The 19,340-nt window shown below is 39.9% G+C and overlaps 1 protein-coding gene and 1 long non-coding RNA gene across 2 annotated transcripts; one reads left to right on the top strand and one right to left on the bottom strand.

Annotated features, from left to right (window-relative positions):
* Nucleotides 1-1,803: 1,803 nt before the first annotated feature.
* On the bottom strand, nt 1,804-7,920 carry ostm1 (osteoclastogenesis associated transmembrane protein 1). The gene is made up of 6 exons (XM_019271152.2): nt 7,445-7,920; nt 7,137-7,251; nt 5,161-5,258; nt 4,944-5,054; nt 4,058-4,223; nt 1,804-2,938 (listed from the first exon to the last, which is right to left on the bottom strand). Exons 1-6 carry the CDS (start codon nt 7,805-7,807, stop codon nt 2,883-2,885), a joined length of 909 nt encoding a protein of 302 aa, XP_019126697.2. The 5' UTR covers nt 7,808-7,920; the 3' UTR covers nt 1,804-2,882.
* Nucleotides 7,821-18,264, top strand: LOC113746920 (uncharacterized). The gene is made up of 3 exons (XR_003463223.1): nt 7,821-7,941; nt 11,642-11,744; nt 17,923-18,264. It is a non-coding gene; the product is annotated as an uncharacterized LOC113746920 (long non-coding RNA).
* Nucleotides 18,265-19,340: the final 1,076 nt, after the last annotated feature.

The raw sequence follows: 19,340 nt of genomic DNA on the forward strand, positions 1-19,340 counted from the left end.
AAACCATAACAGGTACATGTGCTGCCCTGCAGGACTTTCACTTCAAACTGTGCTATTACTGCTTTTATTGAAGTAAAACGTCTTGTACTGAATCACGGAGGGGGCTGCAGCTTTTCCACCGGTGGCGGCCTCCGGTCCATTTCTCCGGGACTTTTTCATGACTTTCAGCCCAGCAAACTGAGGCTTTACAGGAATCAAAGCTGTCATTCTTGAGCTCCGGGGCCGCTCAACACACTTCACGGTGCGGGAGCCACCGATGACAAAAGCCCGTGTTTTTTAGCGGCTCTTGCGTTTGGCCGCAAACCGGATCATATGACTCTGCATATGCGTAATGCTCTTTGCGACCTGCTGATGGCCACAGCAGTGGCTGCGCTCCACAAGACCAAAAAGCCAAAGGGGTTTAACGGATGTGTTGCAGCGATTATTCGGCCAAGTATCTTTATCCCACATTTAGATTAGCTGCTAATGACGGAGAGAAACGCCTCTATGCAAGAAACACAAGGCCACGTAACCCGAGAACAAGGGGCCATTCCTGTGCGGAGGAACAGATTTAAACACAATACAACATGGACTCATTAGATACCATGTACCTGCAGTCACTGTGTTGTTACCACAGAGTATTTAGACTTAGAACTACAAGTACTTCACTAAAGTAAAAGTATGTCAAATATACTCAAAAGTATCAAAAGTAAAAGTACTCACACTGCAGACAAAATATGTCAGTGTTTTGCTGTTATATGTGCCTATATAGGATGGTTTTGAGTTAGTGTTACAGATGCATTCATGCATTTTGCTGCTGTAGATGTTTAAAGCTGAGCTATTAGTGCTCAGAAATAACCTAATCCTTCAATTTATCAGGGGGAAAATCTAATTTATTAGAGATCTAAAGATTTCACTGGACGGAAAGGGTCTGAAAAAAAAACTGTAATCTGAAAAGTAACAAGTAACTAGATACACACAACAAATGCAATGTATTTGTCTCTGAGATACAGTGGAGCAGTAGAAGTATAAAGCTGCATAAATACACGACTAAATGTACTTAGTTACATTCCACCACTGTTATGTACAACAGTATAAAACACTCAAATAAAAGTAGAGATAGATGCATCATCATTCTGCAGACAAAATACCTGTCAGTGTTTTAATATTTTATGATGATTTGCTATCAATATTACTGATGCATTAACATGCATGTTGCTGCTGTAGATGTTTAAGGTTGAGCTAATTTGGACTCCTACTGCTCAGAAATAACTTCCTTCAGTTTATCAAAAGAAAATCAAATTGATGCAGTGTAGTAGTTTAAGTATAAAGCTGCATAAAATCGAAATACAAGTACTTAAAATTCACTTAGTTACATTCAAATACCAATACAAAAAGCATCAGTACAAAAATATAAAACACTCCATGTAAAAGTAGAGAGGTATTATTAGTAAAATACACTTTAAAGATGAAAAGTAATCATTATGGTTCATTTAAGAGTGGTATTATTGTATGAGTATTTAGTATTATATACAATACAAACTTATTACAGCATATATAGTAACATGTAAACAACATTTTGAAGTTGTAGCTGGCCAGTTTGTGACTTTAAACTACTTTGCATCATGTCGGAAAGTCTAATTGTTAAAAAAAAAAAATTCAAATGTTATTCAGAAATATTAGCAGTTAAATGGATGTGACAGGGTGTCGCAAAGCAGAAGAACAAAATAATGTTAAACGGAAATACTCGAGTTACTTTCCTCCTGGTCATTCCTCTCAGACTAAAACAGGTTCGTTTACAATTACAGCACATGGATCTGCAGGTTGTTTCTGATGTACAAATATTTATTGGGGTTTTATGCATTCATATTTAATGTTTTCATTACTTCACTGCAAAATGCATTTCCTATAGGCAAATTAATCATTTCAACAACTCATAAAGCAGACTCAACAGTAGTAACGTGCAGTCAGAAACCTCTTAACAAATTAAGTTAAACATCAGTGGAAAACGACAACAAAGCGCATTAAAAGCTTTATGCAACCACAAAAAAAAAAAAAAAAAAAAACACTGACTGGAAAACAGGTAACATCACAGTGTGCTACTTTGGAGTGCTCCTACATTACCTGTGTTATGTCTTTATTCACTCCACCCCCTCCTCCAACTCCACCCCACTGATGTGCAACCCCTCTTCTTACAGCAGATACATGTCACCACTAATGGACATCAAGTGCTTTCTTTTTGCAGCTCTTTTTGGGACCATACATTAGAGACAGAAAACCCATTTCTCAACCCATAAATAGAGCACATACACACAATAGCTCGCACGCACACACACGCACGCACGCACGCACACGCACGCACACACACACACGCAAACACACACACACACACGCACACGCACGCACACAGTGAACAGATCGTTAACGAGTTGAAAGCAAGGAGGCCAGGATGTATCTGATGATTATGAGCGCACAGCGCAGCCACATGAGCAACAATCTGATTAGTAGTTTATAAAGTTAGACAGACTTTGATTCCAGCACAGATCTCACATAATGTGTGTCACCAAATCAACCAAAACAAAGCAGCTCTTACACCGTGGCAGTAGGAGGCACATTCAAACACAGTCCGTGTACAAATTATTTACCTTTTTAATGTTTGCTTTGCTAAAAAAATCTGCATGTTTTATGTGTTCCAATGTAAATTCACTACATCATGAGGAGTATTTCACTTTCAGTTTGTTTTATTTACATCCCCCAAGTCCTCTGAATACTGATACAGGTCACAGCCTCCTGGAAACAAACAAAGAAAAACAAGGAATGCTGCTGTGGAGTCCTCAGTCAAACCTGAGGCACAAGATGGTGAGGAGTCAAATCTTCCACGGTAGTCATCACATGTCCCCTCTTCAGCTCCTATTGTCTTGGATATTCATCAGACTGCTGTATGATTTCGCCCGATTGGCTGCGAAGACACAGAATTTACATCACATTACTACTATTACTATAGCTGTCTTATTGTGAGTTATTCTAGAGATTTAAAAAGGAGAAGATCATGCAAACACATTGTCAGCTTCTTACCCTGAATCTGCTCAAAGTCAAACTCGACACACTTAACTGCACAAACTTCAGTTCATCACAGCGTGTGCATTTGTGAAACTTCACTATTAGATAAACAACGGCCCTAAATTTGACAAATAATGTGTTCTGCTCCATTTGTGGACATGATGTCATAGGGCTTCGAGTCCTGCGGTTTAAAATGGTCAGTAGTCGTAGTAGAAAATATTAAAAGCTTGATATGTTTTTCGAGCAGAGCTGACAGAGATAAAGATGTTAGATGATAAAACACTAATACTGTTTTTTTGTGGTGGGTCTTTTTTTAAATGGCTTAAATACATTTTGTTGTTTGTTTGTTGCAGCAGTGAGTAGCTGCACTTCTGTGTTGGTCCTCAGTTCTGCTTCTCCAAACTGGCAGTGTGCTGATCGCACACTTCTCTCAGTAATACACTGACTACAGATAAGTATGTCATGCCACCCGACTTTAAAATAGCTCAACTACGCTAAGATATTATACAATAATATTAATTTCTTTTCAAGTTTAACGTAGTTTTTTTTCTTTACTTCACTTTTTTCTGTAGCACATTCAGACTAGGCATTATAATTCTCAACTCAATCTGTACACGACTCATGCCACAGGCCTGAAATATCACTCGTACATGATAGTAAAAAATAAACTTGTCTGTACGAGTTCTTCTTGCATGAGGCTCAACGTGTCCTTGACCATCAACAGCTGCCCCAATTTCATCCAATGCCTAAAAAATAACTAATATTTAAAAGTTCTTGTCCTCCTCAGTCTTGGGAAACACCCTGTGATCCCTCAAGGCAACAATCATCCACTGACACACACACAAAAAAAAAAAATCCTCCAACCTTGTCTATGATCCAGAGGTTTGCAGGAGGAGACCCCACTACGCTTTAGAACAACTAAAACACCCCCCTTCCTCCATTGAAGCCCCCAAACCTCTCAAAACCCCATCAAAAATACTCTCCGTGTGACAATGGGCGAATTAAGCTGGTTACTCACGGTGTATGAGCTTGCGTTTCTTTTGTTCGGAGTGAAGGAAGCTGCTCAAGTAGAAGATGATGGGCAGAAAGAGCATGAAGCTGGACACAGCGATGACAGGCACCGTCTCCTCACGGGGGAAGGAACAATTGAAATTCTTACTCCACAGTCTGCGGGTCATATTCATCTGAAAGCAAAGAGCCAAACACAACATAAACTTCAGCTGACCACAATTATTCAACACTGGTACCATTAACTCAACCCTCTACATCATGCTTTTCTTGTTTACACGACTCATTTCATTTTATTTTATGAGTAATTTAGTTTTTCTGAAGAAGTCTGATCACATCCCTGAATCAAAGATCCAAGCTCAAGTTTTCTATTTTTGTCACACCATTTTACTAAATACCTTCGCACATAAAAATCAGAAACCACTAAGACCAAACAGAACTGTGGAGGGAGAAAAAAAACAACTAATTTCATCATAAAATATCAACAAATGACAACAAAAAGTGCATCATGACACATTTCCTGTCCCCACAAGAGCTGCAAGATTTCCATTTTTCCTTCAGCTGTTCATGAAATATTATTATTTTGACAAAAAGTTCCAAATTACTTGTTTGTTTCCAGAACTTTCAACCACATCCTATTGCCTTCTTCAGTGGATGGAGCAGCTCAGTACAACTATTCGATTATATTTACCTATTCTGACACTAGATACTTCAGTTCGTAGTATTAGTATGTTACTACACATATCCAAATCCATCTTCTCAGGAATGTCGAATTGATTTCAGGGTCAAACATTTCTCTTGTGACCAACTTTAGTGTCTCCAGATTCCTGTAGGGGGTGCAGCTTTCTCTCTTCTTCTCTTAAAAGAGAGGCGCTGTACATATCTCTGCTACATACCGCATCCTCTATGTCGATGCACATCGTCTTATTCTTCTCCATGCCGCCGTAAAGCACGTTCAGGTTTTTGTAATCTGTCTTGCAGTTTGTGCACAGCTCAGTTTTGTTCTTCTGCAGAAAGAAAAATAAAGAAAAAGGGGCGACGGACATCGTAGTTAACTTCTCAACACAAACTTATAATAGACAGGCGGACATCGACACCCAATTCAAGGCGTACCTGTTGATACTGCTCAAAGCAGGTGAGAGTTTGGTTGAGGATGGTCATGAAGTGCAACGTGTCACTGGTCAGATTCTGAAATCCTTTAGTGATGCAGTCTGCACGACAGGAAGTAGAAAAAAAACATTAGTTAGGTTCATTTATGCAGAGACAAATCCACTATTTGAATTTAATCAATTATTTATTTGAAGTATTTTTGACCAAACATTCTTTTGTCTCGTGTGATTGTAAACTGTTGCATAACAAGCTATCTGATTAATTTGACAGGCAAAGACTAAATAAATATTCAATAATCACGAGTTGCAGCGCAACACAACTGTGATATTGACTGGCAGAAAACAGTGAGATCCACTGATATATATAACGGTTTCGGAGTCTGTCCGATAAAATGAGAGTCACATGTTTGACCTCTGCAACTTCCAGCGTGTCCACTGCCCTTTAATCGAAGAAATCAATCGAGTCCGGTTCAGATGTTTGCTGTAGTGGTGTGAGTTTATTGAAGCATGCAAGCAGGCACACACGGCGTGCATCTGAGCCAGTGAGCACAGAAACAGAGCACTTTTATATGATAATCAAGTCAAACAAACGACAACAAAGACACACCGTTGGCATGTCACAAGACCAAGTAGTGAGTAGTGAATTTGCACACAGTGTGTTGGATTGATCAAGGGACCAAACATCACTTAATCAAGCGGATGCAGAAAAACTAGTCCATGCATTTGTTACTTCTAGTCTGGACTATTGTAACTCTCTGTTATCAGGCTGCTCTAATAAGTCTCTTAGGACTTTGCAGTTAATTCAGAATGCTGCTGCACGTGTTCTGACAGGAACCAAGATCAGAGATCACATCTCTCCCATTTTGGCTTCCTTGCATTGGCTACCTATTAAATCTAGAATAGAATTTAAAATTCTTCTCCTTACTTACAAAGCTCTTCATGGTCAGGCACCATCATATCTAAAAGAGCTCATAGTACCTTACTACCCCTCTAGAACACTGCGCTCTCAGGACGCTGGGTTCCTTGTGGTTCCTATAGTTTCCAAAAGTAGATTGGGAGCCAGAGCTTTCAGCTATCAGGCTCCTCTTCTGTGGAACAAACTACCATTCTGGGTTCGGGAGGCAGACACGGGCAACACCTTTAAGAATAGACTTAAGACTTTCCGTTTTGATAAAGCTTATAGTTAGTGCTGGCTCTGGTCATCCCTTAGTTATGCTGCCATAGGATTAGACTCCCTCTCTCTCACCATCTGTAATCATACATGTCTCATTAATGCATGTTACTAACTAAACTTCCCTGGAGTTTCTGTGCTCTGTCGTCCAGCAGGTTCTCGTGGATCGTGGCTGCTACTGTCATCTTGCACGACGTCCACTACACATATCACCACTGTCATTATTGCTACCATATCTGCTACTGTAATCATTTTATCATTGCTTGTAATAGTACAGTATGTTTGTGTTGATTTGTCCTGTACACGTGACATCTATCCCTCCTCTGTGGCTCTTCCTGAGGTTTCTTCCACCTTTTTTTTGTGGGCAAGTTTTCCCTCACTCGAACCGAGGGTCTAAGGACAGAGGGTGTCACTCCCAGTACAGATTGTAAAGCCCTCCGAGGCAAATGTACTTTGTGACTTTGGGGCTATACAAATAAAATCTGATTTGATTTGAATCAATCAATCCCTGCTATACTAAATGTGTATTTTGTTCATTGCCCTCTCTGATGAATGCTGCCTCACTCCTACAGATAAAATCCAGATCTAGGGGCGGTCGGTAGTGTAGTGGGTTAAGCGGACACCCCGTGTGTGGAGGCTATAGTCCTCGCTGCAGCTGGCCCCGGTTCGAATCCCGCATCGGACGGCAAATTTACTGCATGTCACTCCCCCTCTCTCTGTCCCCCTGCTTCCTGTCTATCTTCAGCTGTATTATCAAAAAAGCCAAAAAAAATAATCCAGATCTAAAATCTAGTTCAGGGAGGACTTACTGTGACAGTCTGATTTCTCCCAGAGGACCTTCAGGTTTTCGTACAGCTCATAAACCAGCATGAGCCGATCACTGCGCAGGAGGCTGTCCCTGCAGCTCACATTACCTGGACCCACCTGAGGACACACACACACACACACATAAACAGATCAACTCAAAACAAAACAGCTTCCTCAAATGTGTCACCAGCAGTCACATCACATCACATCACATCACATCACATCACAAGACTCGTGATCATGAGACATGAGGCCTGTCCCTCTCCCCTGCAGACTGCAGCACATGAATGACTTCGTGTCTGGCTCGTACCTGGTCTGATGAGATGTTGCTGAAGATCTCCGTGAGGCTGCCGTAGCTGGAGAAGCAGTTCTGGCAGACTTTCACGGGTCGTGCAGCGGGGACCAGGCAGTTCACGTAGGCCACGTACCTCTGTCCGAAGATGTGCAGCAGCTCGCTGCAGTAGTCGCTGATCTCCAGGTCTTCAGGGAAGGAGGACAGCAGATTAAGAGAGAGGACTGAGCCCAGACCGGGTTTAAACACAGCCGAGCTCAGCACGACGGAGCTCAGAGGCGGGATTTCCGAAGCTGTGAGGTTTCCTCCATCGCCGGACACAAGGACGTAAATATTAAACACTATAAAACCCCAAAACGAGCTGTGTCTGTACGGAGACATGATGGAAAACGACGTCTGTCCGCATCTGTTCCTCTTTCACTACAAACAACTCATGACTTCCGGGTTTGCTTCAGAGCGTGATCATGTGACCGCGCGTGATCTGATCTCGCGAGAACAGCGAGCAGCGCGTGAAGGTTGGATTAAAGTAAATAAAATAAAGTTTATACTTTAGTTTTGTTTTATAACAGACTGACGTATATTATACTTTAGTTGGTACTATATTAAAGATAAAACTCTGATTGATTTACATACATTTGATTTCACTGCACACCAATGTGCCCATATGTTTTTTATTATTTTATTTTAGTAATAAGCAGATAATGGGACCATCAGGGTTTTGCTGGGTCTGTCTTATTTAAACAGTTTAAGTGTCTTAAGATCTTTTCTGGTTCTAAAGGCTCCAAATATCTCTCTGGTTTTATTTATTTATTCTTGTGAAAGGTGTGCTCATCTTTGTTGTTTAGATGAAGTTGTCTTAATGTTGTCCAAAGAAAAATAAATAAATAACATGAGGTTTCTTTTCCAAATTTAAAGATCATAGTTTAAAGTATCCTGTTATGGTAAAAATGGCTGTCAAAGCCTAAATGAAGTAAATACATGAAGTTTATACTTATTGTTTTTATGTAGTACAAGTTTAACTCGTGAAGTTTGTAATAGTATACTGTAGTAGGCCTATATTAAAGGGAGTTTCATCTTATCTTATCTTGATTTACATTAATTTTGTATTTGTTCTAGTTTTTACTGTACACTTATGTACCTATTTGTTTTTATTCCTCACTTTCTGGAGGTATGGAGGTATGTACCACTAGTAAGTACTACTACTACTACTACTATACTTGTTGTCAGGGGATTTTAATGTTGGCAAAAAAAATGTCCTGTTATGATAAGACTGACTGAAAAACGCACAGCCATATTACTAGATTGAAATGGACAGATCTATAAATCTATAAAATAATAATAATAGTAATGATAACAACAATACATTAACAACATTACATACATTAACAAAGGGGTGGGTTCTGTGATTGATTGATTGATTGATTGATTGATTGATTGATTGGTTGATTGATGGATGCAGTTCCACCTGAAACTAAAAAAACATTATAAGTTTTGAATATTTAAATATCTAGTGAACAGTTACTCTCTCTCTCTCTGTCTGTTGTGTAGGTCGCTGCCTACACGTTGTGTGCGCGCGCGTGCCTGTGCGTGCGTGTTGGATGGAGATAGCCGTTCCTCCCGGTCTCCTCGTTATTTACGGGTTTTCTGACACCATACAATTTTGCAATGTGCGCTCTCGTTGCAAATAATTACGGAGTCAAGGTAAACGATTTGGGCTCCAATCCTGATTGTGATAATTGTCAAAAACCCCCTCGAATCAAGCAACCGCAGTCAATGGTCGTTAATGTGAAATTAGTGGCTCTTGATAACTTGCAGGCCGCATCAATTCCGCAGTCATCAGAGCCTAATGAAAATAAGGGGGGAGAGGACGCGCGGCAGCATTAGCGGCCTATTCTGATGCCTGCGCGCAACTCCAGCGGTAATAGCCTATGGATTCTGGCCTCTCATGCTCCCTCTCACTGCACATGGCACCGGCAGCTCATTAACTCTTCTTCTCCTGACCAGAGTTCACCTAATTGTTCAGATGTTCTCCATTCCTTTATCAGCCTCTAGTGTGGCTCTCAGAAAGAAGACATGATTACAACCTAAATATGATAGTGTCGCTTTTTGTGCAGCTATGAATGTCCACCTGGTTACACCTTAACTTAAAAAATGTTAATAGAAGAATAATATAATCTTATTAGTAGTAGTAGTAGTAGTAGTCTAGTGGTAGTAATAGTAGTAGTCTAGTGGTAGTATCATCATCATTAATGCATGCATCAATACAGCGTGTAGCCTTAAATAGTCTCATCCTTCACTGATCACATTATTCACCAAGTTTTGGATCTTTCCTCTAATCTCGCTAATCAGCAGAGCAGCAAGTAAAATCGGCATATCATTACTGTTTGAGATGACCGTTATTTGTCAGATGGCAGAAGAAGAAAAAAAAATGCCTTCATTAGCGTGTGATAGATAGAGAAACCAAGAGGACAAAAATCACTAATTAGGTCCATAAATTAGATGATGGTGATGATGAGGGCCCTTCAAGGAGCCGATGGCAAGACTCAGTCCGAGAGACTCCTCGTGATTTTCGAACCATTAGAAGACTACAGGCTACAACTGGTCAGAAGAAGGTTTACCTATAAATGACAGAGAGAACAAGGCGGCATAGGACTAGAAACCTAAAAGTTAATCATTATTTTATGATCTGTAAAGAAGACGTACTCTTATCTACTGTTTGAATGTACTTCAAAATGGTAAAACTCATTCTGTGTAAAAATGCTTCCTGTGAATGATATATTAGACACAGATTGGCCGCTTTAGTACAATCCAATGTGATCCAACGTTATAGGAGGAGATCTTGTAGTTTGTAGTGGTGTATATTAAGAGGTGTTTCTAATATTTTGGCCCTCACCATCTACAAACATGAGAGGATCATAATATAAAAACATCTCTCAATAAAAAACACTACTGCAAACAAAGAGCTGAATTTATGAGTTGTTGTGTTGGATGACATTGAATTGAAGAGTACCTAATGAAGTGATCAGTCAGTGTATATGACATTATTAGATTATTAATATGATGCATAAATGTATAATCTTGCTGTTGTACCTGGAGTTGAAACTTTGCATGGTTCCCAACATAGGGGTCGCACCTCCTCCAAAGGAACACACATAAAATCTGAGTTTGGAGAAATAAAAGGGTTTTTTTTAAGCACAAATTTATATTAGGTTTTTGGGATTTTAATTTTATAGTTATAGTGCATAATAGTCACTTTTTGGTGGAGAAGCCAATAATTCAACAAGGGGCCCCAATTTAAAACTTACATAAAATGGAAATAAAAGTACCATTAAATCGTATTGAAGGACCACTTAAGTAGCCTACTGCATGAAAATGTAATATTATAGTATCAAATCCATAAAGAATGATTTTACTAGCTCTGCACCTGTAATGTTTCCCTCCTTGAGAAAATGTCTAACTGGACAATCACAAAAGGGGTTAACTCAAACTGGTTCAGCCTTAAACTTGGCTCTTGGCGTGGGGAGAGAAAATAGCTGTAAAGTTATGCAGAAGTTATTCTTCATCCTTCGGGCCGTCCCTAATCCGCCAAAAACCTCATTCTTTCATCGGAGAACTGTGCCTCCTTTCTTGTCCCCCCCTCTCTATACAACATAAAGTCAGACTGCATTTAATGGTTATGTCGGGATGGGAGAGGGGCTTTCTTCTCCCCCTTTTCTCCAGAATATTGCCCTTTTCGTCGTGTGAGTCTCCCAACCCGCAGGGACCCCCATATTCTTCCCTCCGCGTCTGACTCGAATCACAAACTAACCCTGATTTTCACCACTTTGCTGGGAATTGCGGGGAGTGATAATAGAGATTTCGCTTTCATTTTATACGCTTGACTTGGTTATTGTTGCTTTTCTCCTCTCCCGTGATTCTCCCCTTTTCCAGGGATTAGCCCTGACTTCGCCCGCTATACTGGCCGCCGAAGTGCCCCTGAGCCCCGGGATGACAATTGATGCAGATCAAGGCAGGCCTATTCTGCGCTCCTTTGAAAAGGAGCCGGGTTAAAATGAGGCAGTTTTAATGGAAGAAACGGATGCTCCTCAGTTTGCTTCCCACAAATTAACTGGTAGATTTTCTAACATGTTTTAGGCTTTTTTTGGGGAGGGGGGATGAAAGTGTTGACAAAAAAGTAATATAATAAACCAGAATGTTTATGTTCCTCTTCTATAGGCCACACAGACCTACATACAGACTGCATGATGATGGTGAGGTTAGAAGGAGACGATGAAGCTGCTGATGATGGTGATGTCAAGGGTGAAAGTGGACAATGATGGTAAGTATGATAAGTAGGGGTGATGAGGATGAAGAAGCTGATGACTATGATCCAGGTTTTATGATTAGAATGACAGTGATGGTGAAGATGATGATGATGACGACAGGGATGAGAGTAAGTATAGAGATGTAAGATGAAGATGATGACAATGACACGGTGATGGTGAGGATGAGGAAGATTATGGAAAGGATGAGTGACAGGAGAAAAAATGCAGATAATAATAATGATGACGATCGATGAGGAGGAGGAGGAAGATGTTTACACATGCAAGGAAGGTTTAGCTGTCCTAAAAACTGAAGGTGAGATAAACAGAGTGCAAAGAGTGAAGAAATAAGTTACTTTAAATACACACTGCATGTGCAGTACATCTGGAATATTTAAATAGGTGAAGGTAAGAGCAGTGGTGGAAAGTAACAAAGTACATTTACTCAGTCACTGAACTTAATTCCAAAGTTACTTACAAAAAAGAGATACAATGTGACTAGGACATGTTAATGCAGCAATAAGCACTAGTTTAGGTTAAGTTTAAGATCTATAATAAGCTAAAATCAGTGGTTTACAATCTTTTTACATGTGGCCACTTACAAAAAAACTGTGTCTGGTGGAACCCTAGTCATGTTTGAGATTTCTATGAGTTGCACCAAAGATGGATTTCCCCTCTAAAACTTCCAGATGGTTTCACTTCAACAACTGTCTGAGCCTTCAGGAGCTACAACTCACCAAAAACTCCAAGAGGGAAGTCTGGTTGTGCACAAATGTGCGTCACACAAGTCTATTTTTTCTTCTTTTTGACCTGATTCATCATCTCACAACCCTTCAGATTTAACCCTCTAGAGATAGGTCAACCCCTCAATTTGGAGCCACTGTACTAATTTAACTAATAAACTAACTTTAACAGGTAAACTAACAGTGTATAAAGTCTTAAAAACTAACACTGCTCATACATTGATGCATCAGGGTGAACAGTTAATAATCACAAACAAGTTTGCTGCTTTTTCTGCAGAATAAGTACTTTGACTGAAGTACATTTAGCTCATAATACTTGTGTACTTTTACTAAAGTTAGATTTTAAATGCAGTACTTCTGCTTGTAGTATTATTACATTGTGGCATTGGTACTTTTTCTAACTAAACAACACTAATAAGAGAAAAAAGAAGAGGAGGACGGTGTATCTGTTGTTTCAGCTCTACAGGTGTCCCACACTGCAACAGTCTGACTGTGCAGATCTGCTCATCACAAGGACGTTGCACAGGACAGGGTTTCATGTATTTGCTGTGTCTCCCCCAGTCAGGCATCTCTGCAGCACTGTGAGAAGTTAATCTTTGTTGACGGTGTGTTGTGCACTCTTCCATGGGCCGGTTGGGTTGGGATCTCTCCTGGAAAGCCCGGTCTGTGCTTATATTGAGGGGGGATAATTACCAAACACGCAGCCGACAGCAGCGACACAAAAGCCGCTTTGACTTCCTCACTGCTGGTCGCCTCCAGGGGATGGTCCCGCTCCCTGCTCACCCTGCTCACCCAGACCACTTCTCATCACTCCTGAGAGGCAGAGACGTCTTGTTCCATAACAAGACATGAAACTGACTTCTTTCAGCTCCAGTGAACTGGACATAAACCCCGACTGACAACCTCCAGTGCCCAAACAGAACAGTGAGAGGACGGGTGGGCCGGGACAGAGGAAAAGAGAGGGGTGGGGGCGGTACAGGGCACTCTAAATAAGTTGTTATTCACTTTAATCTTACGTCTTGGGGGGGGGGGGACACCAAAGGAACTTAAGTTGAAAACTCATTTATCCTGTTCCAAAAGAACAACTGTGCAACATTTGCATTTCGACTGTTTTTTTTTTCTTTTTACCTCTATCATAGATGTTTGTCACCTTTTTACGTCCCTGATGAGTAAATTTATGATTCCTGTGAGAGCCACCCCCCCCCCCTCTCAGAGCTCAGTGTGTTACAGCAACGAGAGCACGACGTGCTGTAAATGTAATGGGCCAGGAGTGATTGTTTCTGACAAGCAACAAAACACATCGTCCCTCCCCTCAAATTAGTCCCCCAGGAGGGGGTGGGGTGAGGGGTTCACGTCCCAGGGGATACAGGACAGCATGCCAGCATATAGCATGAACATCCATGTGACTGTCAGCATCCAAGCAAGCCTGCACTGGTGTCTCTGCTCTATACTGGTTCTAGTGATTTAGCATTGAATATATAAAAGAGGTGATTATGATAAAGAAACAACAACCACATGAACAAAGTAAAAAGATTTATGTTTTCCACCTTAAGTGGCTTCCTTATCCCAGTTTGATGTTACATATGTGGTATAAAGTTGTCTACCTGCTTAAAAAGGTAAACTTAAAGAGGGAAAGTTCAACTTAATAAAACGTTATTTTTATTTTGATCATATTTACTGGGCCAGATAAAGTTGAATTACTGCTTGCACTGAGATATTTTTGGTTTATGGGTGCTGTTTCTGTGCTCTCACCATTTGTTTCCCGTGTACCTCACCTTTTTTTGTAGTATTATAATTAATCAAAATTCCTGGCTATGAATAACTTTCTTATAACAAGTGCAACTCTTTCATGCTACTTCCTTTTCTCTACAGAAGGTGGGTCATGACATAAATCAGAGCAGCATCAGCCGAGCCGCACATACAAACATTTAAAAAAGTGTTTCACTTTTTTCAAATTACACTGAAAGAAAACTTTTTTAATATTCGTATATTGGGATTTTATCACACGTTGAGACTTTTTCTGAACCCCCAAAAATAAATTATAGTAAGCATTTGGTCGACTTTAGTCGACTTACTTACAAACTTGTATACTGCATGCTCAAAAACATGTTGATCGGTACATCGTTGTACCAATGAGAAATGGCAGAAACTTTTACAACCTGTTGAAATGCATCAATGGAGCACAGAGGCGACATGATGCATGATGATTTCTAGTGACTACAACTAATATGCATGTTTTCTCCATATTCTCTCTCTAAATGTGTTTAGCTGTGCATGGAGAGATGAACGATACAACAAAACGTTGTGCCTTTGTGCCACCTTTAATGCCTTTAACAGTGATTGGAAGACAAATCTATTGTCTATTTTTAAAATACAGGTATTAAATCTAAAGAAGAAAACAACAAAATCCTGATGTAGAAGTAGACAGACTGATCAGGTGATTTAAAATCAACTAAATCATTTATTTCGTTTAAAAATGAAGCAGTCAAGGTTTAAATATAGAACCTTGCTGACACAAAAGCTGATTAAATGGACAAATTTTGTAAAAGCAGAGTAGCTGCACTACAGCTCCCTGTTATCCAGTTATATTATTCATAGTGGGCCAGGGATGAATAGGCAGTTAGACTGGAAAGAAAAGGCAGTTAGCTAGTCAGTTAGCAAGGGGTTAGCTTTAAAGCAAGCCCTGATTTGTGAACGAGGGAGTGGGAGGAGCGGTGGAGGGCTTGGCGTTCAGGAAAGCCTCTCCTGGGCCAGAAGAAAAGGATTTGGCCCAGATGCAGGCAGCGATGTTAACTTTGAGTGGCCCCTGTGGCTCAAGCTCAGTACCCCTCCTTCTTACTTCCCAAGCCCCCAGGTTGCCTTTGCATGACATCATCCCCAAACTATGCCCCCCATACCCATGTGAATCTGAGCTGTCACAATCGGCAGCCTCCCTCCCCATTAAACTGTACTGCACCGCAAACCCATACGTTTCTTTTTCTCTCCCCCGCCCGCCACCCCTTTCCCTCTCTTCTTCTACCACCAATCTCCTCCCTTCTTCTTCTTTTTTAACCCCCAGAAAGGCATTGTTTGAGTCAGGGCTTGATCAAAAAACTGTTGCCCGCCAACCACAGGGCTTTCTGTAAATTCAATAAGGCCACCTTAAAGATTTTCCTAATTAATGGATGACATCTTTGGCTGGAGGAGAGGCTAGGCATTCTGCTCCAGCTCGCTCTTTGTTCGCCTCCTAATTAACTTTCCTAGGTCACTCAGGTCCCCGCAACCTGAGAGTGAAGAGCCCCCATTGAGGAGGGAGTTGTAAACTTACTTTTTTTGCCTCGGCACTTAAAAGGGGAAAGCAACTATAGGGAACAGAAAATATCCTATTTAATTCCTTTGTGAGTGAACTGCTTGCACATGTTCCAATAAAGGAAGTCTTCTAAATAAGCTGCCATGTTGCTCTCCGCTCCCCCTCTTTCTCCCTTATCCCACCTCTTTCACTCCCAGCTCCACAGAAAGGTTATGAATGATAGCTCTGGGTTGAGGGGGGTAAAGGGCCAAAGGACAGCATCTGGGCATTGTGGAATTGTGAGCATCTGAAACTTTGAGGGAATTTGAGGATGGGAACGCAGTGAGCTGCTGGGTGGTGGGGTGGATGATTGAGAAAATGTGGTGAATATGAGAAAAAACAAGTGCCTCTTTGCCCTCATCATTGTTTGGGTGTTTCTAAAGGACCCCATGTCTCCCAGCTGCTTTCATCACTCATCTTTATCTTTCAAAAAAAAAAAAAAAAAAAAAAAAAACATATATGAAAGGCCTTCACGGAGCACACTGCTGTCAATTTAATGACTTAAAGCTGGACACAGATAGAGAGAATGTGCATTATAATGTCATATTTTAATATAAATGTGATTTATTATCAATTGAGTGCTTTATTTGTTGCTTACTTTAAGCACAGTCCTCATCATTTTACTAGAATGCAAAGGTATTCGTCCTATTTTTAATATCTGATTCAGTTTGTTACATAATTGACAAAACATTAGCATATTTGAGATGTCCTGGTAGCTGTTTCTGTGTATGAATAGCAGTTGCAATGAAATAAAGTGGTTAAAGATATCTTCTATATATTCTTAAAGAATATTCAATGACATATTAATATTTATATTAATATAATATTTAATGTATTTAAAACGTGAGGACATTTTGCAACACTGCCTCAGAGTAGTCAGTCATAAAAAGAAATCCAGACAAATGAAGACTGACCTTAAATCACACAGGTGAGATTTGACTCCCTCATTAGACCTGGAAAACTATGTCCAAGATAACACGTGTGTACAGTATATATGACATTTGGTTGTGTATTTTTATAAAGTCCCATCTCGGCATTTCTACCATTAAATATAATATATGGATTTTCAATAAGCAATATATGACACATAAAAAAAGAAATGTAGTTAAAAAAAAGATACAAATCATGGTGTATCAGGTGTAAACTCTCACGTGTGACTGAAGCTCGCACATTTTCACTTGTCTTGATCGCGAGGATGTGCAGTCAATATAGACTTTGGTCTTGTTTGTCATCATGTAACATAATATAATAATATCAGCTTTTAAACCTCTGTAATTGTCTCATAAACCCAGTGCAGACAGTGTGCAGTAACTCGAGCTTTTTCCGTCATGTAACTTAATTTCCCTACACACTAACAGTCTAACTTTTGCACTTTAACAAAGCAATGTCGCTTCCACCATGTTTCTGTGGACAGTGCATATCTTATCAGACAGATCCGAGTAAAACATCTTCCACTGTTTGCATGCATACGCACTCAACCTCACATTACATAAAAAGCTTTACCTTCCTTGACTTCACACTGAAAATATCTTGTTGCAAAATTACAGCAATGTTGCCCTGGAGTTTGTTGGTGGAAGACATATCCTACAGCCACTGTTCGGAGTGGGATGGTATTAGATTTTCACTGCACGATTATCATGACCAAAAGAATTCATGATAACAATATTGTTATATGTATTGTGATATTTATAGAAAATCAAATTAATAATAATGCTATACGTTAAATTCATCGGTGGGGAGGTGAAGAGATAGTCTGTAACCACAAAAATACACAAAAATAACAATTACACTGAGTGTGAACCACAAAGTGTGAGAGCCTGAAATTAGACTGGAATATTTACATGATATTCCTATAATACTAACACAATACCAATATTTCATTTCTAAAATATCACGTTTGTTGTCCCAGTATATCGTGACACCCTTAGTGTAAGTATACCCTCGTCTACAAATGCCACATGCTCATCAATATTCTGATCATGTCACCTGACACGCACACACTCATAAAATGATCTAGATGTGCTCATCACAGACATTATACCCCAGTCTGAGTACTGGGAAGGTCACATGCCCTGATTCTCTAAATGAATCACCAGTCTCCTGTGTGTCTGGGTGTGTATTAAGACCTGTGAGGTGAGCGTGAGGCTCCTGATGACAGCTCCTGTGCTGCAGAGGTTAATGACGAGTGGAAGCTGTGACCCCAGACCGTGACCGCTGAACCTGACCTGTGAGAGCCAGCAGGAAAACATCGGGAGAAGCAAGAGTGACGGCTGAACAGAGCAGGATCAACAGCAGAATGTTAGTGACTCCAGGTGAACCGCTGCTGATGACTGTCTGCCATTCTGTGGTTAATCTATCTGACGGCCGCGACCACTGTTCACAGTGCTGCTGCTTTTTAAAGAAGCTGCAAGTGTGTGTGCATGAATGCATAAGTCACTGATGTAAAAAAAAAAAAAAAAAGTTAAAGTCTCACTGCACTCAAAAATGTGTTGTTATTGTTTCTCCACCTGGATGTTGTCTGTGGTCACTTTAAAGTTTAACATGTGGAGCAGACTTTATGACATCACAACTAGTTTGGAACCAATTTAATGAGCTTTTTTTTGTGGATCAGACACAAATACTAAAAAAAAGAGTATTGTTACGTGTCTTAAAGGTCCGGTGTGTAAGATTTACAGAATATTATAAAGAAATATAGAAAACTATGTTTTTATTCATGTATATTCACCTGCAAAAAAGTAGTTTTTGTTATCTTATAATGAGCCTTTTGTATCCACAGACAACGTAGGTCCTCTTCTAACATGTTGAGCCGCCATGTTTCTACAGTAGCCCAGAATGGACAAACCAATCATTGGCTCTAGATGGAGCCTTTAACATTTTTCATGTTTTCTGACATAAAGTAAGATAGTTTCACCTCCAAGAGAGGGTGAACCGAGGGGGTTGCAATCTGCAATTACACACAACCCTACACAATGGTCCTCCACTCATTCATTTTATTGTCACATGAATGTGTCTGATTTATTTCTTTATTCATACATGGTGGGGATTATTCAAACATATCAATCAGCAATAAACCAAAATTCAGATATGTAAATATGATAAGGAATAAAATATGTATTAAATATAACAAACTAATTGCTCATCAGGTTGATGACTCCTGAAGATTGAAGATCAGTTAACTAAAATGTAGGTTGTTCAAATCTTCAGTAATACATCAGTGTAGCTTTCTTTAAGGTCTGTGCCAAAGTTTTGTCATCAAATTGGGTTTTGCAGTTACAACAAGAACTCAGCAGAATGAATGCAGATCTTCTGTTGAACGTGAATAAATCACGTTTCATATTGTGCATGCAGACAAACAGAACAACTGTAAAATGTAACTACCTGTTACATTTGTTTTATCATAAACAATTCTTACAAAGTGTTACCTTCTTTTCCTGTAAAATAAAGAGTGTAATAAAGGTTTGCTGACTCTGTCCACTGTTCAATATTATATATATCATGTTATTTATGCTGTAATAATGAATGAGAGAAGTGGTGGAGCATGT

This window comes from Larimichthys crocea, chromosome XI (assembly GCF_000972845.2).
Source record: "Larimichthys crocea isolate SSNF chromosome XI, L_crocea_2.0, whole genome shotgun sequence".
In the NCBI taxonomy this organism is placed as follows: Eukaryota; Metazoa; Chordata; class Actinopteri; family Sciaenidae; genus Larimichthys; species Larimichthys crocea.